This window comes from Rousettus aegyptiacus, unplaced genomic scaffold (assembly GCF_014176215.1).
Source record: "Rousettus aegyptiacus isolate mRouAeg1 unplaced genomic scaffold, mRouAeg1.p scaffold_m13_p_3, whole genome shotgun sequence".
NCBI lineage: Eukaryota > Metazoa > Chordata > Mammalia > Chiroptera > Pteropodidae > Rousettus > Rousettus aegyptiacus.
The window spans coordinates 170591924-170619048 of NW_023416306.1; the positions used below are offsets into that span (position 1 = coordinate 170591924).

At 48.7% G+C, this 27125-nt stretch overlaps 1 protein-coding gene across 2 annotated transcripts in view; it reads left to right on the plus strand.

The window, feature by feature from the left end:
- Positions 1-27125, plus strand: part of EML1 (EMAP like 1) — a 92569-nt gene that overhangs the window by 40622 nt on the left and 24822 nt on the right. Inside the window, exons 3-6 of one of the 2 annotated variants that reach the window (XM_016119528.2) lie at positions 3983-4118; positions 14226-14360; positions 24899-24927; positions 25802-25858. In XM_016119528.2, coding sequence (XP_015975014.2) covers positions 3983-4118; positions 14226-14360; positions 24899-24927; positions 25802-25858 — 357 coding nt within the window. The remainder of the gene's footprint in view (positions 1-3982; positions 4119-14225; positions 14361-24898; positions 24928-25801; positions 25859-27125) is intronic. The other variant, XM_016119529.2, reaches the window with a different exon arrangement.

Consider the following 27125-nt stretch of genomic DNA (forward strand, 5'->3'; position numbering starts at 1 on the left):
GATTGGAAAGAAGTATACCGCGAGTGGCCACTGGTTTGCTTTTTTGTTCCCTGACTGTGTGACCATGATGTTTTCCTTTTCCATGCTTTTGGTTGGCTTCTCAATGTCCTGTGGTGTATATTTCTTAATAAGCAGAACAATTTTTATTTTAAAAATGACTCCTCGCTTAGTGCCGGATCTGACCTTCACCGTGCCGAGGGCAGCGGCCGGCTCACCGCCCACAGCTGGAGCCGGAGTTCACGCACGTGCGTTCTCACGGAGACAGGAGTCTGGTTTGGGGTTAGACTGATGATCGAGCCATTGCACGCATGCATGGCTAATTTCCATTTCAGTCCTAGGGGAGTGTCACAGGATTTGGAATGTAAACTATGGGTTCAAATATAGTCATTGTCCCACGTGCCTGGATGGTCCGCCGTGTTGGGGGGCGTTAACCAGCAAATAGTTCTATTTCTCATTTTAATTTTGCTTGCATGTCAGACTGCAATCCGGCAGCCTGCCTCCTGTAACACTTTAACGCACTTCTGCGAACTTTTTTACTGGTCGTATTAATAGCCCCATTAATGAGCAGATCAGAGAACATAACCAAAGCCCTCTCTGGCCATGCGGATAAGCAGGTCAGCGCTGCTGTTTCAGGACATCGAAACCTAGTCTCAGAATTCAACCCCTGTGACTGCCATCGAAAGCAGATTGTGGATCATCTCTAATAACGTAGCCCCTACTACATTAACACTTCGCCCTGATATTTAAAATAACACTGTGACTACCATTCATTGGCTGGCGAGGTACTGGAATTTGCAATAGATATTTCAGATATTTTAGCTCATTTCCGCTCTCCACAGTTCTTTGAGGGAGGTATATTTATGCCCATTTGACAGATGGGAAAGCAGCCTCCAGGAGACTGGACAATTTGCCCCAGACCATAGCGAGTTGGGGAAGATCTGAGACTGGCCCCCGAGGACTGGCTAGACATGTGGGCGGATTTTTCCTGCCGTCCGTGTTGCTTTGCCGTGCACACCTCTTAGCAAAATTATTTAAATCAGCATTATTCAAAACAATTCAAATATTTCAGAAACGAATAACGATATGACTAGAAACAAGAGTTCTTTTCTCAAGGTTTAATTTGATTTGCAAAGTATCCCAAATACAATAGATCATATCCAGCACATAATTGTGTGAAATGTTATGTTATGGTCTCTTCACAAATTTTATTACAGAGGGACATCGAACAAATTTTAAGAATTTAAGCTCTTCGCAGTGAATACAATTAATAATTAACTTAATTCTTTGTCCTAGTTAACCAAAATTAGAGCAATTTTTCCTCTCTCATCTACTTTGCTTTCTCCTTACCTTTCGCCTTAAAAATCAGTTATTTACAGAAAATAACTTTTGCTTTTTTTTTTTGACAGAAAATGCTCTAGTTTCTTCCATTTTTCTCATTAGTTGCCCTCCCCAGTTTAGACTGGCATTCTTTAGTGCAATATAGAAAAGGTTTAGTGAATATGTTCAGTTTTTCAGAGACTAAAATTGTTTTTCAACTTTGTAATTTGAAAATGTTAAATTGTATATAGAAGTAGAAGGAAAAATGCCTTTAATTTTCACCTGGCTTCATGATTTATCAACATATAGTCAATTTCGTTTTATTTATTATTTCTCCCCAACCCCCCCCCCCTTCCTTCTCCTCACTCGCATTAGGCAAATCCAAGGCATCACTTTATTTTAGCTATAAATATGTCGGTATGAACTTCTAAGGCATAAGGATTCTCTTTTTAAAACTTCGTAATACCATCATCACACTTACAAAGTAGTAATTCCTTAACATCGCGTCCGCATTCGAATTTTCTCAGTTGTCTAAGAAATGACTTTTCTATAGCAGCCCTATTGAAATATAGTTTACATAACAGAAGACGCACCCTTTCAATGTGCGCAAATCATTGGGTTTTCGTATGTGCACAGAGTTATACCGCCACCCCACTATCTGGCTTTAGAACGTTTTCATCACCCCAGAAGGTGCCCCAGGCCCATCGGCCTTCCTTTCCCCTGGCTCCCTCCGCCGATGCCCGCCTGCCAGCGGTCAATGCGCTGTCCCCGCGGACGTGGCCGTTCTGGACGTCCGGCGTACATGGAAGCACGTGACACGCGGCGTCTGCGCCCGCCCTTTCCCACGCGGCGTGACGCCGCCAGCGCCCCTCCGCGCCCCGCGTCACGTGTCTCAGCGCTTCGTCCCTTTCCGTAGCTGAGGGATGTTCCGTGGTGTGGATGCGTGACGTGGTGTGCGTCGACTCACCCGTCGATGGAAATCCGGAACGTCAGCAAATGATTTTTTTCGCAGTCAGTTCAGCCACGTCTTTTTTCCGCCCACGTATTTTCCGTTACAGCGAATCTTCAGCGTTGCAGGATTCTCGCCCCACGAGACGCGAGCCTGAGAATGCCAACGAATCACCACGGCCCCCGGGCAGCCCTCGCCGGCCTGCCAGACGATATATGAAAGTTCGCCTCGTGCGCGTTTGGATGGTTTCAGCGTCTTTTTTTAAATGGCGTAGTCGGCGTCGGCGTCCTCCGTCCGCGGCGGCCCGCGGTGGCCCGCCTCGCACTGCGCGGCGCTTCGCTCTTTTCGCACGTTACGCTCTCCCGGGACAGTCGTCACTCCGTCGCGGGGTTCCCGGCTCCTCACTGGTTTTTATGCGCGAACGTCGACGTTCGCTCTGTGCGCCGTCGGAGCCCGCGCTGTTCTGACACGTGCGTGGTGCCCACGGCCACCGCCACGGAGCGAACCGAGCGGTTTCACCCCCCAACCCCCCTCGCCCCCCCCCCCCGCGGGACGCCCCGCGCCCCACCCGGTAACGCCCGCCGCGCACCCGGTCTTCGCCTCTGTAGCTCGGCCTTTTTAGAATGTCTTTTAAATGCAGCCACACGGTGCGCGGCCCGTCAGACCGGCTCCTTTCGCCCAGGACGGGGCGTTTCAGACGCACCCATGTCTCTGCGTGCGTCGGCCCATCGCCTCGTGCGCTGAGTCGTACTCCGTTGCATGGATGTACCACATCCGGATTCTCACCGATGGAAGGACATCTTGGTTCCTTCCAGGTTTTAACGATGATGAATAAAGCTGCTGTAAATGTCAAAAGCAGGTTTAACATAGAAATAAGTTTTCCCAGCAGGGGATAAATCCCTAGCATCACGGTTGCCGGGCTGTGTGTTAAGACCGTTTCTAGCAGTTGCCACACACCGTGTCACACACCCGTCAGCAGTGAACGAGAGCCCTGCTGCTCCTCCTGGCCCACGACGGGCATTTCGTCTGTTTTTTGGATTTTAGCCACCCTAATAGGTGTATGGAGATATCTCATTATTGTTCTGATTTGCATTTCCCTAATGACGAAAGATGCGGGGCATCTTTTCATATGCTTATTTGCCATCTGTATATCTTCTTCGGTGAGGGGTCTGTTCAGATCTTTTGCCTATTTTTTTTTTTAATTGGGCTGTTTGTTTTCTTACTGTGAGTTTTTAGAGTTCTTTTTATTTTCTGTATATAAATATTTTATCAGCGACGTGATTTGCAAATATTTTCTCCCGGTCAATGACCTGTCTTTTCATCCTCTAAACAATGTCTTTGACAGTGCAAAAGTTTTTCTAATTTTAATGAAGTCCAAGCTGTCAGTTTTTTCTTTAATGGAGTGTGTTTCCGACGTTGTATCTAACAAGTCCTCACCAAACCAAGGTCGCACAGACTTTCTTCTAAGTTTTATAATTTTGCACTGTGCACTTAGCTCTGTGGCCCCCTCGGAGGTAATATCCGTATAAGGTGTGGGGTTGGTGTCTGGGTTCAGGGTGCCAGCGCCGTGGGTTGAAAATCTCCATTGAATGGTCATTGCACCTCTGTGAGTTATACTAGCATTTTAACCTTGACCTCTTTTACCTTTCGACACGTCTTAAAGAGCCACTTGGACAGAGGTGCGAGTTCTGACTCCTCTCTCTGCTCGCCTTGCAGCCAGGCCGCTGGTGCAGACTCTGCCCTTACGCACCACCGTCAACAATGGCACCGTGCTACCAAAGAAGCCTAGCGGCTCTCTGCCGTCTCCCTCCGGGACCAGAAAGGAAACCGCCGTGCCGGCGACAGCCAAAAGGTAGGCCCGGCGTGCCGTAGGGGACCTCTGAAGCAGTTCCACCTGAGATGTTGAAACAAGTATTCCTTTTTTTAATACGATACGTTCACAATTTCTCATCTGAGTTCACGCTTGTAAAAGTACAGTATCTGGTGTGTGGCCGTACCAGGAACCATAGAGATTTATTATTCTTTAAATTATAGTCGTATTATCTTTGAAAGCGCGTTAGCTGAAACTACAGCATGCCATTTTGTATTTTCACTTAAAGTTCCCTTTGGTAAAAGCAAATGAGAGTAGAACCCATGGAAAGAGGAACATGCTGGTCCCAGGTCGTGCTCGACACACAGCAAAATTTGGATTATCGAACCAACCTTAAATTTTTTATTTACAACATTTGAATAAGCTCATATTTTTAAATTGTGCCTAACAGCAGAGTTCTAGATATTGTTGTCTGTCAGATAGAGAGTAGTATGCTTTTAATTTTTTTATAATTTCATAAGTATCATATTAAATCCTTATATTTTATAAGCTAGGCGACTTTTCTAAATTTTTAGGCTCTGGAAAATTAAATACCTGATGGGAATATAGCATAGAAAGTCTTAAAGAAATTCTCCGGCAACACGGCCGTGTGGGCTTGTGATCAAGAACTTGTGGAATTCATTAAAATCCTGGCTGCCGGATGTGCGCTGGGCTTGTGAGCGTTTGGTGCTGGGTCGTGACTCAATGAAGACGTAGTGATCCCATCTTATCTTTTAAACATGTAGTGTTCATACGTAATGGCCTACCCTTCACCAAGCAAATTTTTCTTGTGTTTTCTTAGTTTCATGTACTTATTGTTAGTGAATTTTAAGAAAATTGATTTCGCAGGGCTTTTTGGAACTTTCAAATGAAATTCTTGGTCTCATTTTTATATCTATTTAATGCTCATTTGAATCGTTTACTTATTTGTTTGAATAAACATGAAACGACATCTGGATTCTAGTTGGCAGCAGTAGGTATAGACTATCTTTTATTTATCTAGATGTTACAAGATTGAAAAGACTTATTTTAAGATTCAGGTTGCCATCTGTTATGGTTTCTTTCTCTTTTTATTGTTGTAAAAACATTTAATGTTAAATTTACCATCTTAACTATTTTTAGATGTGTAGTTCAGTAGCATTAAGTATATTCACATTGTTATGTAACAGAGGTCTAGAACTTCTTCTTCTTACAAAACTGAAACTCTGTACCCATCGCACGTTAATGCCTTTTGCCTACCCCACCCCCCACCACCCCGGCCCTTGGCAGCCGCCTTGTTCCTTCCCATTTCTATGATTTTGACCACATTAGATACTTCATGTGAGTAAAATCAAACAGTATTTGTCCTTTTGTGGCTGGCTTATTTTTCTTAGCATAATATCCTAAAGGTTCATCCATAGCATAGCACGTGGCAAGATTTCCTCCTTTTTTAAGGCGACATAATATTCTATGATGTGTATACACCGCATTTCCTTTCCTCGTTTATTCGTTGTGGACATGTGGGCTGCTTCCACCTCTTCACTTTTGTGAATAATGCTGCAGTCAACTTGGGCGTGCAAATATCTCTTCAAGATCCTGCTCTGATTCTTTTGGGTATATACCATAAGCGAGATTCCTGGGTCATATGATAATTCTAGTTTAATTTTTTGAGAAACCTCTGTAATGTTTTCTTTGGTGGCCGCACCGTTTTACGTTCCCACCAACAGTGCACAAGGGCTCCAATTTCTCCACATCCTTGTCCACACTCATTTTCCATTCATCCTGATGGGTTGTGAGGCGCTATCATGGTTTTGACTTGCATTTCTCTATGATTAGTGATACTGAGCATCTTATATGCTTGTTGGCCATTTATGTATCTTCTTTAGAGAAATGTCTGTTCAGCTTCTTTGGCCGTTTTTTAAATTGGGTTATTGATTTTGCTGCCTTTGTTGAATCATAGAAGTTCCTGATGTATTCTGGATATTAACCTCTTATCACATATATGATTTACAAATATTTTCTCCCAATCTATAGGTTGCCTTTTCACTCTGTTGACTGTTTCTTTTGATGCACAGCAGTTTTCACGTTCGATATGGTCCCACTTGTCTATTTTTGCTTTTGTTGTCATATCCAAGAAATCATCGCCAAATCCAGTATCCTGAATTAGGATCCTGTGTTTTCTTCTAGGAGTTTTATAGTTTTAGATCGTTAATTCATTTGCGTTAGTTTTGTATAGAGTGTAAGGTAGGGTCCAACTGCATTCTTTTGCATGTGGATATTCAGTTTTTCCTACACCATTTGTTGTAAAGATTGCCCTTCTCCATTGTGTAGCCTTAGCACCCTTGTCAAAAATCATTTGGCCATATATGCAAGGGTTTATTTCTGAATTCTCTATTCTGTTCCATTGGTCTATGTTAGCTGTCTTTATGCTGATAAAGATACCACACCTTCTTGATAACTGTAGCTTTGTAGTATGTTTTGAAATTAGGAAGGGTGAGGCCTCCAAATTTGTTCTTTATCTTCAAGATTGTTTTGATGATTTGAGATTCCTCGAGATTTCTTATGAGTTTTAAGATTCTGTTTCTATTTTTACAAAACAAAAAATGCCATTGAGATTTTTGATAGGAATTGCATTGAATCTATAGATAGCTTTGGGTGGTATAGACATTTTAACAATGCTAAGTCTTCCAATTCATAAAAGTGGGATGTGTTTCCCTTTATTTATGTCTTTTTAAATTTCTTTTAGCAACATTTATAGTTTTCTGTGTACAAGTATTTCACCTTCCTGGTTACGTTTATTGCTAAATATTTTATCCTTTTTGATATTATAGCGAATAGGATTGCTTTCTTAATTGTTTTTGTATTGGTATTGTTAGTGTATAGAAATGCAGCTGATTTTTGCTTGTTGAGTTTTTGTGTCCTGCAACTTTGCTGAAACTGTTCATTAGTTTTAATCTGTATGTGTGTGTAGAATCTTAAGTATTTTCTACATATAAGGTCATGTCATTGCCAACAGAGATAATTTTACTTCTGCCTTTCGAATTTGGGTGCCTTTTATTTCTTTTTCTCATCTGATTGCACGGGCTGGGACTTCCAGTACTGTGTTGAGTAGTAATGGTAAGAGCGGGCATCCTTGCTTTGTTCCTGATCTTAGAGGAAAAGCTTTTAGTCTCCCAGCATTGAATGTGATGTTAACTACAGGCTTTTCAGATACGGCTTTTATCATGTTACGGAAGTTTTCTTCTATTGTTAGTTTGTTGAGTGTATTTAACATGAAAGGATGTTGAATGTTGTCAAGTGTTTTTTTTTCCTGCATCAATCAAGACAGTTATGTGATATTTGTCCTTCATTCTGTTGATGTGGATGTATTACATTGATTTTCATATGTGGAATCATCCTTGCATTTCAAGTGTGGATCCCACTTGGTCATGACATATAATTCTTTTAATGTGCTGTTCAATTCAGCTTGGTAGGATTTTGTTGAGGATTTCTGCATTAATGTTCATTAGGGATATTGGTCTGTAGTTTTTCTTGGGTGTTTGTCTGGTTTTGGTATCACAGTTATGCTGGCCTTAGAGAACAAGATTGGAAGGGTTCCCCTCTTCAATTCTTTGGACGAGTTTGAAGAAGATTGTTATTAATTTCTCATTAGATGTTTGGTAGAATTCTCCAGAGATGCCCTCTGATCCTGGGCTTTTCTTCCTTGAGAGATTTTTGATTACTGCTTCAATTTCCTTCCAGTTATACATCTGTTCATAGTTTTTATTTGTTTACAATTAAGTCTTGGTAGGTTGTATGTATCTAGGAATTTGTCTTTTTCCTCTGGGTTATCCAATCTGTTGGCATGTATTTGTTCATAGTAGTCTCTTAAAATCCTTTTTATTTCTAATTTTAGTTGAGTTTTCTCTCTTTTTTATCAGTCTAGCTGAGAATTTGTCAATTTTGTTATCTTTTTTAAAAACTCAATTCTTGGTTTCATCGATATTTTTTCTATTGTTTTTCTAGTCTCTGCTATAATCTTTATTATCTCCTTGCTTCGCTAACTGTGGGTTTAGTTTGTTTTTCTTTTTCTAGTTGTATGAGGTGTAAAGTTAGGTTGTTGATTTGAGATCTTTTTTCTTTTTAATGTGCTTACTGCTATAAACTTTCCTTTTAGCGCTTTTTCTTTGCATCCCATAAGTTTTAGTATGTTTTGTTCTCATTTTCATTTGTCTCCAGTTATTTTCTAAATTGTGTTGTGATTTCTTCTTTGATCCATTGGTTGTTTAAGAGTGAGTTGTTTAAAATGCTAAGTTTCTCCCGAAGAGATCGCCTGTTAGAACTATTCACAAATATAATCCAATAATTGTTGACTTAGTAGGTCTGACAGAGTAGCCAATTGGAATTCATCAGACTGTCAAGAGTTTGTACCCCGGGAGTATTGACAAATTCATTGGTTTATAGCCTGATGGAATGCGTATGTGTGGGGAGGGAGTTGGGAACTCCTTCACAATGTAATCCAAAGGGGATAAACATCTGTGGGGATAAATATCCAATGATGATAACATATAGGAAAACACAAGCCATTTTTATTCTTTATCCCACTTAACTTGAAGTACTCTAACGATGAAGTACTCGATTGCATATGTTTGCATATGACCTCCCGAGTGACAGTATGGATTCGTTCCTCTGTTAATTTGTTTTTGGTCTAATATGCAAATGCAAGTGTGTGATCTTCAGTGTGTTTGCATAAGCTAACTTAAAATGAGTTTAAGTAGTTTTCTGAAATATTTCTATTGAAATATATTACTTAAAAATAAAGGAGTGAGTTGTTTAATTTCAAGAATGACTTTTTAAAGTAGCAAATAGTTAATGAAAAATGAGATTCTTTCCCTTAATTCTTGAAGAAAATGGAATTTGATAATTCATGCCTCTTTGGAACTTAAATAAGAGTAAAAATCTGATAAGTTATCGTCTGGCTGCCAATTAGAAATGCGTGGTTTTCTAGACTGAGTATCCAAGACTCTTAAGTTTCCAGTGTAGAGTGTAGTGATTCACTTATTTTTTTCCCTCTGGCTTCAGTGGGCTCCCATGGATGTGCGTTCCCTTCCGTGTGGGAGCTGGAAGCCCAAACAGTAGCATCTGATCGTTACTTCCATGGTCAAGTTCCTGCCGATCGCTCATTAGGAGAGGATTTTGAAAACAGAAAGAAGCCAGACATTGTGAATATTAGGATTAAAATAACTTCCAAGCCATTTCAAATATGTTTGCAATCACGTGGAGATTTTTCTTTAATCAGAGCTCCAGATTAACCGAGTCGGGGCATCCGTGGTTTGTAGATGGGTCTATGTTTGTTTTCTCTCCTTTGGGGTTTTTCAGCCTCATGCTTAGGAACAAAATCCCCTTTGGAAATCATCCAGCGCCTGGTGGTTGTGCTTTGTGTTGCCAATTAAGACTTCAGTGGGGGGCTGGATCTGGAATCCTTGGGAAAAGCTTTGTTTCCATTCGTCTAAGGGAGAAAGGCCGAAAATCCGGGGAAGACAGCGGAGGCCATACCTCGCGCAGTTGGGGTGCTGAGGCTGACAATGGAATTACATTTCCATGGGCTCAAGGCGGAGACAATCATTCATTCTTTCCGCTCCTAAGTGGAGTTTTACAATAGCGCAGAGCTGTGAGAAGAGAGATCAAAAGAGCAAAACTGCTACAAAAGGGAGCATTATTTTAAAAAACGCTCCATACCCCAGTGTAAGATGGGGTGGTCACCATCTCCCGCGTCCACGTAAACAGCTATTTGGAAAAGTAGCTGCACTCGTTAGAAACACGGTCTTTGTTAAATGCACCCAAGTCAGTGCCAGATACGTCCACGATTTAAAGAATAGAAAAACAAAATCCGCTTCTCGTCGGTTTTTATTAGAATTTCTAATATTTTTATCATTGAGATTCATTGACATGTAAGCGTTAAATTCACGCATCAGGTGTCCTCAGTGGCAGAATGGAGATGGAAGTATTCTGCTGTGACGAGGAAGGTGAGTTGGCACCTGCCCCTTTCTCAGGAGTGGTGCTGGTCTCCTCTCTGGGCTTCATGTGACAGGAAGAAAGACAAGTTCTTCTGATCCGTCAGATCCTGTAAGACCACCAGCCTCCTTAGGAAATGACTCAATTTTTGCCACAAAGATATGTATTTAGACAGTGAAAAGATAAAAGCATTTCTTAATTATTGATGTGTGTGATCGCCATATGTCAGAATTATCTCCTGACTACCAGGGCAGGCTCCAGGTGAGTCTTGGTCCCAGGTTGCCTTGCCCGTGCTCAGCATGGCGCCCGGTATGTGGTCGGTGCCTAGTAAGTGTTTGTTGAGTGGATAATTGTTTTAACCTCGTGTTAGTCGCCCTGGCCATCATGACATCAAAAAAAATCTCTGGCCACACATAATAGCTATCTGTCAGATTTCCGGGGTTTTGACTGTAAAAGTTTGGGATCATTTTGCCAAATTTTGGAAAACCAGTTCTTGATTGCAAATCACATAACGAAAGAAAGACAACTATAGCTCATCGTGCTTAGAGTCATCTGACCGTAAGAAGAAAGATTGCCACTTTTCTTCTGGTTGCCAGTTTCCATGGCAGAAAGTTCACGACGTCTAAAATTTTGTTTAAATTGGCAAAAACCGTTGAATGTATATGTAATGTAACATGTAAAGAACCATTCCATATTCAGAATTTAGAAGGCTTAGGGTTTGGAAGAGAGCAGAAGAGAAAAGAAGAAATGATGGTATCTATGGATTTCTGCACCGAAAATACTTTACTCGCCTTAGGCACTACACAAGTGCGCTGAGCTATTGCGCAGTCTCTCACAAGCCAGTACTTCTGCCTCTTTCAGGATCCAGAGCATTCTTTTTCGCCTACTGTCTGGAGGGGACATGACTGCTTTGATATTCCGTGCCGGGTATTTAGGGAGGCTTCTCACAGTGAGAACGCAGTATTGCTCCCCCCGGCTGCCCTGGTTCCTGCAAATGTCTTGACTTCAAGCTTTACATCCCGTCCCCCGCTCTGAGTCCTGGTAAATCCTCTTTAATTCTTTAATTCATAAGAGCTCTTGGCTCTCAAAAGGACATGTCTTATTTTTTCTATGTATACAACAATGGTAGATTTTTTTAAAAAGCTTTACATTTTAATGCAAGTACGTGAATGACAAACGTCTTGAAAGAGCCGTGGTGGGTTATGTTCCAGTCTGTACGTGCAAGCCGCAGGGCTTTTCCATTTCAGTGTGCGCTGTGTGTTCAGTGATTTCTCGACGCTTCCCGAAAATGTTTTTGCACGCTTGCGTGATTGCGCTCCTGCTTATTCTGCTTCGTTTCTGCGCCTCTTGAGTGTGGATTAAATAGGGCTGTGAGTCTTCTCGATGCAGGCGCGCTGAATACACCGACGCCCAGGTGAGGGGGACTTAGGTTTTCTCGCGCCCCCTCGCCGCCTCCCCAGCAGCTGCACCCCATTTTAACAAGCGGCTTAGAGATCTTACCCACTGTTCCCCGTTCATCACGTCTCAGGCCATGTAACTGCAGTAATCATTGACACGGGCTGGATTTTTAGAGGTTCAACAGGCCCTCACACCTAGGCGTCGCGGTTCCCTGCGTCACAGGTGGTCTAACTCAGGCGCAGTGGAGAGAGCAAGGGTGGCATTGCCCGAGCGAGCGGCTCTATCCCTGGGTTTGTCTCCTCGTCTGTGAAATGGGGCTTCGTGAGGCTTAAATGAAACGACATGGAAAACGCCGAGTCTTTAATGCACAGTAGCTGCCGCCGCCGCCGAGGTCTCCACCATTAAGGGCCCCTGCGAACCCTTTCCAGCCACCAGGTCGAGCGCTAATTGCCAGGAAGTTGGTTAACATTTGCCATAACTGATTAATAGTCACGGCTTCTCAGCTCTTTAAGGGTGTTTTGTACAAGCCTTTAAACTGCCGTGAACTTGCCCTGAACTCCCACAAGGACACCGTGGAGGCGGCGCTGGCCCAGGGCCGCCAGCTGCCAGGCTCGCGAGCCTCCGGGCCTCTCGCTCGATGCCTGGCAGAGAGCGACCCACTGAGTGCAATTAGCTTGGTGTTTCCCATCCCTGGAAGATCGTGAGCTTGAAGCACAAAGGTTTCTATAATTTTTAGACTTCAGTCCCAAATTTCAGGAATGTAATTCTCTCCTGAGATCTGTAATTTCTTTGTCCCCAAATTGAGTGTTCTAAAAATTCGCATGTTGTCCTTAAGGCACGCCCAACTGGAAGATTCTGGTGCTGTGAATTCAGAGATTCCTCAGTGACCAGAAGGACTATGCGGAAAGTGTGTTCGAACCCCGACAATTGCAGTCGCCGTATTATGTTTGCTCAGAGGGCGAGTGGTCTTTCAAAAGCACGTACCCCGGCACGGTTTTTAAAAACGTGCTGGGAGATGATTCACTGGAGGATGGGAAGTTACGAGGGAAGAAGGACCGAAGTTGGGCCGGAGGAAGGCGGAGGCAGGCCAGAAAGGAGAGTGAGAGGCAGAGAGTGGGTGGGTGTCGCGGAGGCAGACGCCGGCCGCACGTCAGCCCGGCAGCGACGGCCCTGCTGTCCCTCGGGCCTCGGCTCCTGTGGTCTCCTGATTGAGATCTGGTTTCGTCTCTGTCCTCCCCTGGAGCTCTGTGCACTGAAGCCACCCAGACTGCCCTGCCCGGCAGCACCCAGCGCCCTAGCCAGGCCCGCCGCAGTTTCTGCCTCTGGCACCCCCGCACCCCATCTCTCTCTCCCGCCCGCCTCTCTGGTTTTCTCTGCTCCCTCAGGCTCCCGTGGCAATTTCTCAACCCACATTGTAAAGATTTACTGTTGCCCTGTGGGTTTTCCTCATTCTTGGCTCCTTCCTCATGCGGTGATCTCCTCCACACCTGTGGTTCAGTGACCGGCAGCTGCACGGCTCCTGTCCCGAGCCGCCACCAAGGCTGCGTTACGGCACGTCCGCGTGCATCCCGGCCAGGCCCACCTGGGTCTGCCTTGTCCCCCAGCCCCTGCCCTGGACCGGCACCACCGTCCACCCCCTCCCTCCCTCCCTTCCTTCCTTCTTCTCTTCCAGAGCAGGTGCTAAGCTAAAGTATCACGTGTCTCTTCCTGTGACAGGCTCGAGGCCTGACACTCTCATTTATTTATTCATGTATTTTATCCATTCATTAAAAAATAAATATTCAGCTTCTATACCAGGCTCTGCAAAGTAGATAAGAATGGTAAACGAGATAAGATGCCCAGAAATGGGTGGCCCAGTGATGAAGATTCCAAACCTGGCAGCAATGCCTGTCGCACGGTTCCCTGCTCCGGGAGCAGGGCCCCCCCAGGCTGCACCCCTGCCGGGCGCCGGTCCCTCCATGCCTGTGGACCGTCTGCGCGCGCACACTGTGCACTTAGCACACAGTCAGGCCCCTCATTTGCTCTCTCCCGGGAACTTGCAGTCTTCAGGGGAGTCTTCCCCAGACACCCCTCCCCAGGCTCCCCCGCGCCCTCAGGTCTCACAGAAGGAAGCGAGGCGCTCGCCTGGGCACCGCCGCCACACGCTGGCATCTCGCGTGGGGGGGCGTCCCCGTCGCCGCCCGCGACACCCCATGTGCGTTCACGCCGCGCGTGCCTCGCGGTCAGAGTCCTGCGGTGTTGGCGCTGTTATTCTTTGTCCGGGGCCGTCCCGGGCACCGCGAGGTGCTGAGCAGCACCCCTGGCCTCCCCCCGCCGGATGCCAGGAGCAGCCATCTCTCCCCGGTCGTGACAAGCAAAGATGCCTCCAGACCTTGCCAAATGGGCACTGGGGGCAGTGTCACCCCTGGTCGAGCACCACGGGTCCAGACCGAAGTCTGCTCAGGGCACAGCCACGTCCCACGAAGTCCCTGCCGCTCTCAGATGCTGTGTGGTTTGGGGCTCTTACCCTCCAGTCTCCTCCATGACTTTGAACTGTACCAGTTGCCGCCGTTACAAGGGCAGGGAGCAGAAAGGCATTGAGCCCAGGTGACCGTCCTTCGCGATCTCCGTGGTTAGGGCCTCGGCACCCATCCGTTTACCTATCCACATGGAAGTGTGACGTTCTATGTATGCGTGTACTCAGCAGTAAACTAAAACCCCTCCACTCAGGAGTTCGTTGTCATTCCCTGTCACTTTCAGCACCATCAAGAGGACCAGCTCCTCGGAACGCGTGTCCCCGGGCGGCCGGCGGGAGAGCTACGGCGACTCCAAGGGGAGCCGGAACCGCACGGGGTCCACCAGCAGCTCTTCCAGCGGCAAAAAGAACAGCGAAAGGTAAGGGTGCCCTGCGCGCCGGCTCCCGTGCGCCCGTTCCGCATCGCCTCCTCTCTCCAGAGCCGCGTCACGAGGTCCCTGGTTTGCACGCAGCCGGGAGCTCGCGTGGGACCTGGGCCTCTCCCGAGGCCGTGCGGGCCCTGAGGAGACAGCTGCCTGGGGCAGCCACGGGTCCCGGCCCACGCCAGTTACCGTCCAGGCAGGGAATTGGAACCGGGACCCCCGGCCCCCTTATGTGGCATGGTAGTTCTTGAGAATTTGCTTGGTACCGAGGGCACCAGATTAGGAAGCTGGCCTGGATGGACTTCCTCGGGGAGCACTGGGTATTTCTGGTACACTCCGCTGCCATTTTAAAGTTCACGTGAGTGAATCACTTAAGACAGAGTGGGTGAAAAGTTGTAATTTTATAATCTGTTGAAACTATTTTTAACATCGAGCGAACGCCAGAAAGAAAGAGCCATTTTCTTTCTGGTTTCGTGAAATACACTTATTCCTAATTTGGAATTCTTCTTCGAGCTTAGCACGTGACGGATCATAATAAATATCAGGAGACCGATGGGAACACTTGGTTCGTGAAAGCCAATTTGGGGTGTGTTCATCGCTTGTTTTATGTTTAAGAGCGTATCGAGGCTGCGAGGCTCTGTGTTCATCTATCCGATGTACCTCGTTCTGCCTTTTAAATACCGTGCTTGAATTTTATTCTCTCTGTTGGGCAAGGCTTAGGAAGGAGTTTCAGCTTCACAGACAAAACTTTTCGTTTTCCTCCAGATGTTCACGGAAGGAGAAGGCTTAGTCATTAAGCATTCGACTCCAACCCGCAGGCTGTAGAAAACCCGAGTTTGTAAACCCATCCTGATTCAGCCCTGTAAGGAAAGCTTAAACTCTTTTTCAGTGTTATTCTTCAAAGATACCTTTTATGGAAAAGACGCGGGCACTTCGCACATCTCTAGCAGGTCAAGTTCACGGTTGATTAACAATCTCAAAACCACGGACATGTGTTCTGTCTTCTAATTTAGACTATTAGTGCTTCTTATCAGAAGATTATGCTAATTGAGTGATAATACCTTGGAAATAAGGCCAAGCACTTACAATGGCGACAGAGCTGAGGACAGGGAGAGCCGCGTGGCCTGTGGGCATCTCCGAAGTCAGGGGCAGCTTAGAATTGACCTGAAATGTCTAGATCTTGGCAGCCCTTAAAATCTTGGCCCCTCCCCTGCACATCTGAGTCTTATTAAGAATTTCCAAGAGGAACCTGCATTGCGCAAACTCCAGATCCGTTTTATCTTTTAAATCCTGTGGCTTTGGTAAATGTGCTGGGTTAATATTTCCATGAAAGATGTTTACAGAGGGTTTTATTTTTAAATGCCACAGTTGGAAATTTCGATTTGAAAACGAGAGACTGGGAAAACTTACTAATCGTTGTCTAAAAATAAGTCAAGCAGCCAAGCATGTCCATTTACAAATAAATTCTTTGTCTCGTTCGCACCAGGAACAGTCGAGGCCAGCTCAGCACTGAGCTGATAGAGCCGCAGGCCCCTGAGCTTGCGCGGAGGGAGAGCTCCTGCCCTCCCTTGGGGAGTGGGTGGTACCTACAGGTGCTCTCGGGAGCCCAGGGGCGTGCCCGCGGCAGTGACCCAGGAAGCAGCCGCAGCTACGAAGCAGTAAAGAGGGGGTCATTCGGTCGCCGCCTGACCCCTTTCCTTCCTTCTTCCTCTCCACGCCCGTGTGAGCTGCCCGCTCTTGGCGGCTGTGACCCAGCACCACCGCACAGCGGGAGGCCGAGTGACCTGCGACCAGTGTCCGAGCTGTGGAGCGCGCACAGGGAGGGGCGGGGAGAGGCCTGGACGCAGCTCCTCTTTATGACATTATGGTATCCGGTGCTCCCCTGACAGCGTGGCCTCCTCCCCCGTCGCTCACTGTCTTTTGACAGTGGGTCCAGGATGTTTCGTCCATTCAAAGAGATGATCCTCGTTAGGTGACTGTCGGCAGCAAGACATAGCCAGACGGGCCCAGGCTCTGGAGTAGAAGAAAGATCCGGGTTCGTAGACCGGGTCCGCCACCTAACTCCTCCGAGCCTCAGTGTTTTCCTCTGTGAATTAGGGGATTTTATAACCAGTTCCTTTGAATCTCAGAAATGAGCCGACTGGTGGGGAGACGGGCATCGCGCCTGGCGCTCGGTGGCGTCAGCATCGTGGCCAGTGTCACAGAGCGAGGCCTATGCAGAGCGGCGGCTCACCAAAACCCTGAGCTCACTTCCTCTCGTTGGTAAGATGAGGCTGTTAGGGGACACCTGAGCTCATTAGTCTTTTTTCCTGGCCTGACACATGTTAAACTACATCCAGGTAAGGGACACCATCCTGGGAGGTCAACCTGGATTTTGGCAAATCTAAAAAGGGGTTGGGTGGAAACAAAGCGTTAGAAATCTTCACGGTTCCCACGGTTGTGAATGTCACTCAGAAGGAGCTGGTCTGAGTTCAGGGAAATAAGTCAGACAGAGAAAGACACATTCCGTATGATTTCACTTAGATGTGGAATCTTAAAAAACCAAAACAAATGAATAAGCAAAACAAAACAGAAACAGACCCATAGATACAGAGAACAAGCTGATGGTTGCCAAAGGGGAGAGGGATGGGAAGAAGGATGAAATAAAAAAAGAAAGAAAGAAGGAAAGAAATACCTTGACACTGGGCTTAGAGTGTCAGTCCTGAAAGCCAGACTTTGAAAACAAAACAAAACAAAACAAGACAAGTCACATACAAAGATTCAAGACGGGATCACTTCACCCTGCCCATCAGCACCATGACAGCACGTTTTCAAAAGGGAAAAAAAAAAAAAAAAGGAACGAGCCGGTCTTTAGGTCGTGTATGATTCAGGGAAGGTCATCAGAACGCGGTGAGTCACAGTGGAGATGTTAGAAGGACAGCTCTGGATTCATCCTGATCTGTAGAAGGAGCCACAGAGCAGTGCTTTAACTCGTATCAGTCACAGATTATTTGCGATAAAGCTCACACACCCCGTGCGAAGCAGCTGTTAGCACATATGACGCTTTGGCAAAAAATTGGAAAAAAAAAGGCTCCTCTTACTCAAGAAAAACACTTTCAGATCAGCCTATATATTTCTCAACAATAATAATTACAGCAAATAACAAGCCTACTCCATATAAATTGTACAAATCTTACCGTTTAACCTAAAATCACATTGTTTTCGAGATCCTAAACATTCACTTTTTCCCAGATATAATGTCTTATTTTAAAATAATTACATTGCGCTTTCAGAGAAACCATATTCTTTAGAATAGTTTCAGTCCTCTGGCTTCTGTATCTCATTTTCTTTGGCAGCGGTCTCTGGCTTTGACCATCTCTTGGGTGACATTGTAAACTTTTATCTTAGAATGCTTAACGCTTTACAAGGCCTCACTGGTAACCAGCCACACAACTTTAATAGCACTTAGTCTTTGCACTGACAAAACTTCCAGAAAGGCAAAAGCAATACATGGCAACGTAATACTTACTGTGTATATTATTGGTGATAAATATTAACAATTATATACCAACTCGTGTCTTAACGAAGTACTGATTATATATTTATAGGGTGCCAACAATAACATTTTGATGAATGATCTGTACTAGCCCATGTAGCTGGTATATAAATCCAATAAGGAATCCAAAAAGACGTTTTGTTTCAGACAGAAAAGCAGCTACATTTATGCTAGATGTTTCTAGGCTGATAAATTATTTCCGTCGTAAACCGGCTCCCCCTTTGTTCTGACTTCATCCGCTCTGTAAGGAAGAGCCTTCACTTCTTCCCATCAGGAAGTCGTGGTAATGGGCTGATTCTGTTAGAACAAGAAACATAAACTGCCTGTCTTGGGAGTCAACAAATATTTTTTTAAAAAACAAAACCAAAAAACTTCAGAATAATGGAGGTGGCTACCATGTGAAAGCGTCCCTCAGATGCCCCTTTGTATTGCCATCCTGCACTGGCCGTACTGGCCGTCTTATCCAGACCGCAAGGCCATTGAGCCGGACGCGCTGAGCGCCATCCTTCCTGAAGCTCCAGCGTTCAATGAAAGTCTTCCAAGTGGCCCCTCGAGGCCCCGAGTCCTGCTTTTCGTTTGCTTCAGCCTCCCCGACGGTGCAGTCCTCACCTTCACCCTCCGCGGAGCGCTCGAGCCGCCTCGCCTCCCGGCTCCCCTGCCCTGGGCCCCGGTGGCCACGCCCGTCCCGTGCCAGCTCGTCCCACGCCAGCTCTCGCTCTTCCCTAGCAAGACTTTTTTTTCTCTTTGGAGGCAGTTTATTACACAAGTAACATGTGTTTTAGGAAACCCAGATGTATAAAAAAGAGGAAATGAAAGTCACCTATAATCTCGGTGCTCGGACGCACAGCGGACGTCGGCTCACATTTCCATCTGGTTTTGCTTCTGGGGCGTGGTGTGTAATTTTGACATAAATTATACTCTTCTGCATATGTTTCACAACCCTCTTTTTCATTTGCTCTGTAGCTGGGTTTTTGGGTCGGTAAATATACTCTGACATTATTTTAGATGTGGATCATTCATCACTTATCTAGGCAGATGTTATTGGGCTGGGCATTCAGTTGCCAACACGGTTTTTCTAATCTAGTCTGACCAATTCAACATCTAGAACACTGCCTGGCACATAGTAGGTACTCAATAAACGTTCGTTGAACGAATCTTTTTACTTCAATCACTATAACAAAAAAAAGATTAAAATGCTGGGGCGATACAGCCATTGGCAGGTGTTAATTTTAGCTCTGCCGCTTTGTGTCGTGTGACTGTGAACAAGTTATTTAATCTCTTCGGGCTTTTCCTCAGTGCCAGTAACAATGGCACCTGCCTGCCAGGGTTGTTGTAAGGAGTGAATCCGATCACGTATGTAGAACCCTTAGCCCGGAGCTCACCTCCCGTTGGCGCTCGGTGAACAGCACCGGCGGTGGTTACCTCCTCTCTCCCAAAGCGTGGGAACCGACGCACGCATACCGTTGCCCACGCCGCCCCCCGGTCTGCACGTGCCTCCATGGGACATCTGGGAACCGTCTGACTCCTGTTCTGCCCTCGCCCCAGCCGGAACAGGGTGGAGTCCGAAGTTCTGCGCATTTCTGCCAACGTGACTCGTTCAGCTCCCCGGCACCGCCTGACTTGCCGAGCACCCGCTGTGCGCGGAACGCAGCGTGAAGGCCTGGGGAGACGCGGAAGGGTTTGCGCACAGAGATTTGTTCTCTCAGCAAACGGTAGTGGCATGTGCAACTGAAAGGGGCCAATTCCCTTGATTTCCAAAGGACTCGACACAAACCAGTGAGAAAAAAGACAACCACTCAGTAGAAAATGGGTAAAGGGTTTGAACAGGCAGTTCACGGAGAAAGGAGTACAAACACTAATTAATGAAGAGATGATCAAATTCAGTCTTAATGAAAGAAATGCAAATCTCAGTAAGAAGAGTGTATTTTTAAAAATCTTTTAATTTTGATATAAAACAAAACAGACACACACACACACACACACACACACACCACCCCCCAACCCCACAACACGTAGCGTAATGAATTAGACCCTCTAGCCCTCAGTAAGAGGCGGGTTCTCCCCTCCACTTGACACGTGTGTCTGGAAGCTAGGTGTGGGAGGGCGGGCGGCGAGCTCCAGCTTACCCTTCGCGTCCCCGCTCCCGGTCGGCCCCTTTCTCTGGGAAGCCGGCCCTGGCCCTGCGCTCCAAGGTGGCCGCCTTTCCAATTGCTTTGTGCCCGCCCATCAACCTCACCTGTCACCCTAACTCCTCCCCCATGGCCCCCGCACCCACACCCCTTGGCTTCCCTTAGCTTTGGCCACAAGGAGCTGTGTCACTGCATAACTAGCACTTTGCACAGTGCCTGGCACAGTGACTGCTCAGTATTCGTGGAATGAACGGAAGGATATCATAGCTTTAAAACCATTTAAGAACTGTGTAAACAGCACCACCTATTGGTGGATGACTTTATCACACCACATTTTAGGTTCTGAAACATTTTGGCACTAGAAATTTGGTGACTTAAATTAGGTGTCGTCTTCATCCTTTTATTTATTTATTTATTTTTTAGCTAAATCGATCTTGTTTCATTCTCCGGGCCCCAGGGTCATTTGTCCTTTAACACGCGTTTTAATAACAAGTGCCGATGCTCTTTACGTGGCTACAGTTTAGAGGCTGTGAGGCAGAGAGCCCAGAAATACATGAGGTTCTTGTCCGTGGAACTAGGAGGTGGTAGTGATGGGTGGCCATGGGCCGGGCACTTTGTCACATGTTTTGGTTAGTGCTGCCGGTGCCCCGTTCCTCTCCGGCTGCCTTCGCGTCTCGTAGCCGAAGGAAACTAAGGGGCATTGAGGCCGAAGGAAACTAAGGGGCATTGAGGTGACGCCGTGAGTCCAGCCGGAACTCAGCGGCTTCCGCCATGGCGAGCGGAAGTGTTGGCTGCAGATGTCTACAAAGCAATGCTTTTTGTCCCCAATAAAGCCTTCAGTGACTTATGAATATTTTTAATAGATGGTTCCCAAATGACCTTATTTCTAGTAAAAAGCTGCTGAGGGGTATTGGCGTAAATGGTATAAACGGTCATCACTCGCATCGTAGAATGTTTTGACTTCCAGGAGGAATTTTATTTCACTGAGTAAAATCCATTCCAAAAGGACTCGTGGAATGTGTGCTGAGGGCTGAGGTTTTAAAGGTGGCTGAGTCACAGGTAAACAACATGTTCGGCTTTGGAATGGTCTCCTCCTTGATCCACCTCATCGGTCACTTTTAAAAGCAAGTGTCTCTGCTCAGACCACACGTGGCCACTGTCAGCGCCGCCCAGGGCTCTCTGTTCCGAAAGTCACGTGTGAGACCTGCAGCGTGGGCCCGGGCCCCCGACCCCCCTCTCAGGAACCGGGGAAAATGAGGGGACGGGTAGGAAATTGCTAGGTGCGGGTCCCAGCACCATGGCGGGGGGCGGTGAGCGCTCAGTGACTTGGAGTCTGGACACGTTCTCTCTGGACCCTCCTGATAAACTCCAGCCCACGGTGCCGCGAGTGTGAGTTTTACCAGACGGGAAGAAAAGCAGCCGCACGGGGCTGGTCCCTGTGCCCAGACCCCGTGGTGAGCCGTCGCTGGGCCTGGGTGCTATGGGGCTCAGATGGCCTGGCTGCTTCGGGGTGGGAGGTTGAGGGGTTCTTCTTGGGCCAGTGGTCTGCCTTTCTCCTGCTGCCTCCAGATGCCGCTGCGAGTCTGGGGAAGACTCCAGGCTCTGTGCGTCCCCAGGTCCTGCTCACTGCTTGGAAGAGTTTTTTAGCAGAGTCTCCTGAACCAGCCACTCAGCGGAGTGTGAGCCAGGCCCTTCCGGCCAGCTCCCTTCCGGCCAGCACAGAGCAGCAGAAACCGCCCTGGACTGCAGCGCCGTTAATCTTGCAGATTTTGGCCTCAGCCTAGTGTCACTGGCCCAGAGAGGAGAGTTTGCTGGCCAGAGAGGACGTCCTTCCTCCTCTGGGTTGCTTCTCTCGTGGGCTCGAGGGGAGGGTGGGGGGCGTCTGGCTTGATGCCATCCTAGGATAGGGGTGGACGGCATCTCCGCATCTCCTCCGGCCCCAGTGCTCATTCACTCGCCCTGCCCACACGGGACCACACCCTGGCTGTCGCGGGAGTGTTAAGTCGCCCACCTGCTTTTTCCATTGAGCTCACCCTGAGGAACGGGTAATCAGAGACAAATCGCATCACACCCGGAGAGGCGGTGTCTCCGTGCCCAGGGAATTCACAGCCGGGCGCGTTTCAGACCATGCTGGGTGAGAAGGGCCCAGCGTCAGCCCCACCGACGACGAGTTCTGGAAGGGGCATGTGTGCCGGACGCCGGCCCAGTGAACAGATCGTGGCCGGAGGCCGCGCCGCCCCTCATCCTGCGTGGTTACCACGTCGTGCATGCCGTGGCTTGGCCCCGCGCTCCGCGGCTGGGGAGCCGCGCCATCCTGTTGCAGGTCGGCAGTTATAGGACTTGCACACGTGAGTGCCATTTCCTTTCCCAGATGCTCTTCTGGCCTCTCAGGAAAGGTGGGGCGTTGGCAGGGGCGATGGGGCCTGAAGTAGACATAGTCTGATTTTCTATAAAAACTCAACTTTCTAAAATAATGAACCACAGCAACGGCGTGTTTTCTAAACACAGGACGCCCTTGGGTTCCCGCCGCCTCTCAGCCCCTCGGCGGCCTCCCCGGTCTGTGGATGGAGCCCGCGTTCTCCGCCTCGCTCCGCGTCAGCACCGGGCGTCCGCGGCCCGCCTGTGTTCCCCTAGACGCTTCTGAGAGGGACGTGACCTGCCATTGCTCTCGTCATTCCCCGGAGAAGGCCGGGTGGCTTTTTCCCATGTTCACGGCTTTTGCATCTTTCTACTTCTGTGATCAAAGTCACGATGGGGAAAAAACAGCCTCCCGTCCTCCGAACCCCTGCTCGGCTCCGTGTCCCCGCGTCTCTGTGATGGTCGCTTCGCGGTCTTTGGTTCGCTTCCCCTCTTGTGTCCTTACCCTGCTTGTGAATCTAATAGTGCAGAAAATTTGGACTGAAGGCTTGTGCTTCTGCTCAGAAAATCACAAGAGTGTCACTCCCCCGCCACCCTGGGGACAAGCCAAGGCATCTACAAAATCAGAGCTCCTTTAAGGCCTCCCCAGGTCACAGAGTCATGTGACGAACTAAATGCAAGAGGTGGCGAGCCCATCTCAGGAGAGACGGACCCCACAGCCGCGGGAAGCGGGGCCTTCGCGGCGGGCGGCAGGAGAGAGCAGCCGAGAGCTTATGGGATTCTGCCGGGCCGGGTGCGGACTGCGGGGCGGCTCAGGATTCCTGGGGGCCCCAGGCACCAGGGGATCTCCACATGCACGCACACACGCAGACACCCCTTTTCCACAGACCTTCAGTGAGCTCATGACAGAGCCCGCGAGCCAGACGGGAAGTGGCCCTGGGCACAGACCCAGCGTGGCGTCTTGTGGCTGGCCATGGCCTTGGCCTCCAGGAGGAGGGGAAGCTGGGGCAGAGCAGCTCCTGGCACATGCAAGGGACGGCAGGGGCAGGGTGGCTGGACGCAGTGACTGAGGGGAGAGCAAAGGGAGGCGAGGGCAGAAATGCGCGGGGCCCGTGAGGCTGTCTCGGGACTCGGGCCGATGTCAGGTCGGCTTTTCCATTCAAAGGCTGTGCCATGCTGTCACAGTCCTGCTTTCAGTGACCAAGGGTGAGAGTCCAGAAAACTAAGCCCGTGACAGCCAGGCGCCTAAAGCACCTTCGAGCAGAGTGGAGACACTTCCGGAGCTTCGGGAAGGATGTCTCCCTGTGGACTGCGTAAAATGACCTGGAAACTGAGGAGATTAACAAATATCGCTTATTATATTGTGGGGTCAAGGGTGATTTTACTGGTGGTGTTTCTCAATGTATGTCCAGTTAGAAATGAAGGAGAAAATTAACATTAGGACTTTATCTGCTCAGATATATTTTTAAAAACACGAACACACACGAAAAACCTGTGAGCCTCCGCGGCTCCTGCAGCCCACGGCTCCCCGAGCTGCAGGTGTCCTGTCTTGCTCTGTCTTGCTCTGCATCTTGAAGTGGGGGGCGATGTGGGAAGTGGGGGGGAGGTGATGTGGGGAGTAGGGGGCGATGTGGAGAGCGGGGGGAGGTGATGTGGGAAGCGGGGGGGGGGCGATGTGGGGAGCGGGCTGATGTGGGGAGCGGGGGTCCAGTGAGAAGATGGCATGGCTGTTGGAGTCTCACAGACGCGGGATCAAGCTCAGCTCCGTGTTTGAATGGGGTGCAGTTCTTGCCCTGCCAGAGCTCCCCGTTCCTCCACGGGCAAGGGGCGATCCCCACGGGTGGCTGTCACAGGAAGACTGTGCTCTCCTGTGCATGGGGACTCCACGCAGGCTTGTCTGTGGGAATGACCCCTAGGAATGACCTCGGTCCATCTGTAGCCCGCTCCGGGGTTGGCTCCCCAGGTGCAGTCATGGCTGGTCTCGGCCGGGCCAGAGTCCACAGTGGGGTCCCCGCATCGCCCCGACGGTCCTTCCCCTGTGCTCCTTCCCCTCGGGCTGGCCGGTCCTCCTCGGGCCCCGGCTGGGAGGCGGGCTCTGAAGCCCTCGCTGAGAACACGGGGTCAGGAATTTGCCCGTTTTAAGTTAGTTCTTTAAATGACCTGTCACAAGCGCATGGGACAGACAACAAACCTCCTCACGCACGTAGGCGGGGCCTGCTCCCCGTCCGGCCCAGCCCGATGGCCTCCTTCTGCAAACGCTTACTTGCTCGTGAAAAGCGCAGCTCTGCTGGCGAAGCCGGGGTCCCAGCCTCTGCGCCCGGCTCTGGACCCTCCCGTCCACACTCGCGCTTACGCGGTTCTGTTTTCCGCTCAGTGCCTGTCATTCACGCAGCCACCATGTGACACACCGCGGCGGTGGCTCAGGACCACGGGGCGGCCCACAGGGCGCGTGGGGGTGGGGAGATGAGCCCCCAAGCCTCGCTCTGAACCCCGGATTTCTTTTCTCTCCACAGCAAACCCAAGGAGCCCGTCTTCAGCGCCGGTGAGTCCGGGTTCTCTTGTGCGGCGCCCCTCACTCAGCAACTCAGACCTTGAGGCGTGAGTGAGAAGGGGCTGTCTCAGGGGCCGGGGGGCCCACACAGCCTTTTGCACGCAGGGCCGCCGGTCAGCCTGCCCCTGGGGGTGCTCGCATAGATCATAGCACAGTCATGAGAACGAAACCCTTTACTGACCCACTTCCGAACTGGTTGAAGGTGACGTCGGTAAGGAGGTGGCGTGAAGCGCCCCCACACTCACTGCGGGGATTTCTGGGGTTGCCTTTGGCCGCTGCCTTTGGCCGCCCTCCCTTACTAACGGGGCTCCCCTCGTCAGCACTGCATTTCTCTGGAAAGGAAAGTTCCTGATGCATCAAGTTATAACTTTGTCTAAAAGTAGCTTTTCTTTTTTTTCCTTTTTCTGCCTTTGATTTCCTAAACTGCAAACTAATAGTTCCCATATACCCGTCTGTATACCTTTTTAACAAGTTTTATCATAAGGTAGGTGCTATTTTTAGGAGTTAAGCTTATTGAAAGGTGCATTTAAAATGCAGAGTAATGGACAAGTATGTAATTAGTTAAATCAATTTATTTAATTTTTCCAGATTTTTCCCTAAATTCAGGACTGAGACACAAGAGTCAGAATTCCGTGCCTATCCGCACGTGCTCTAGTATTCGTTTCATTCCCAGGAAGCGTGCAGTCACTCGCGACAGCATGGGCGCCCTAGGCCCACAGGGCTAGGTCCCGGGCACACTTGTCAGAGTCCCCAAAACGCGTCCAGGTGTGCGTGCCAGGTGGCAGGTGGCGTCTCTGCCTGCGAGCCGGCGAGCGCCCGCACAGGCAGGCCGGCCCCTGCAGTGCGACACTGTCTCTTTATCTAGCCCTTCTGTCTCTGTCTCCGAAATCTCAAGGGAAGCGCCGGGTGACGCACTGCAAAGGTAGGCAGCACTCGTGAAGCCTCACAGCTCTCTGAGCAAAGCCATTGCCCCGGCTGCGGAAACCTTTTTCATACAGGCAAACGGACGCTCTCCTTGTATGAAAACAAGGTGCTAACCACCTGGACTTAAATCAAAAGCGTTCCTGAGCATCTTACTTGGATGGGTTTTAAGAAGTAGCTATAATTTGAATCTCGATTGATTATTGGCCGATTACAGGAACTTTAAAAAAAAAAATCTGTGGAAACCTTAAGAGAGCTATAGGACAACCCTCGGATGTCCACTGTTTGAAACGGTGTCCCGCACCGCTGCTGGCCTCTTCCCCAGCGCCTCGGGGTTTGGTGGCTGTGTGCTGCTGTCCTAACATGCCTGAAAAAAAACAAACAAACAAAATAAAACACCGCTTTCCCTCGCAGCGTTTTGACTTGAGATGGAAAATGTCTGAGTTACTAGCACGAAGCAATGCCAGAGCTAAATGCAGTGTGGTTTTTTTTTTTTTTTTTTTTTTTTTTTTTTTTTTTTTACCTAGTCCAGTCGTTCAGATTTGTGCAGTAAGCAAGCCTCAGTCAGAAGGGCTTCGTCACCAGCACGTGACTACGACATATGCACGTGGGCCTCTCGTGTGTGTCCTGGAAGTGCCACTGTGTTCTCTTTACCTCAAGCGTGCAATCGGGGGTTCCTCTCTTACAAAGAGAGTTGCCGGGACCCCTTGCCGTCGACTTTAAGCACCGTCACGCCCGTCCTTCTTTCCACTTCCATAGGTCTGCTGGGGGCTCCTAGGTTTTTCCTTTGGAGCCACACAGTCTGATGGGCGTAGATTTGAATGAAGGATTAAGGAAGGGAAGAGGTTTCAGGTGGGGAAGAGAGCCTGAGGAGGGGCACAGAGCAGGACAGGTGTGGGGGCCGAGGAAGAGACACGTCTGGCCAGGGACAGGAATCCACGCGGGTTGGTTGTGGCAGGCGGTTGGCCCCTGGGATCCAGCAGGTAAGGGCAGGCGCAGGATTGTGGGTGGAGATGCCGTGAAATCCAGTTTGGGCCTCAGCAGGTTCGGCAGGTGACTGCGAGATGATCTAGGGGACCCATAAGAGAGCCTGGGCGGTGGGGCCTCAGGTGGGCTAGTCTCAGTGGGTCTGGAGGGCGGAGCCAGGTGAAAGCATCCCAGCCGGAGGGTCCATAGGACACAGCGCAGCGGCCAGCACGCCAGGCAGGAGTGAACGCATACTGGTCCTTACGTAAAAGCCCCACTTCATAGGCAGAGTGCGGAGTGTG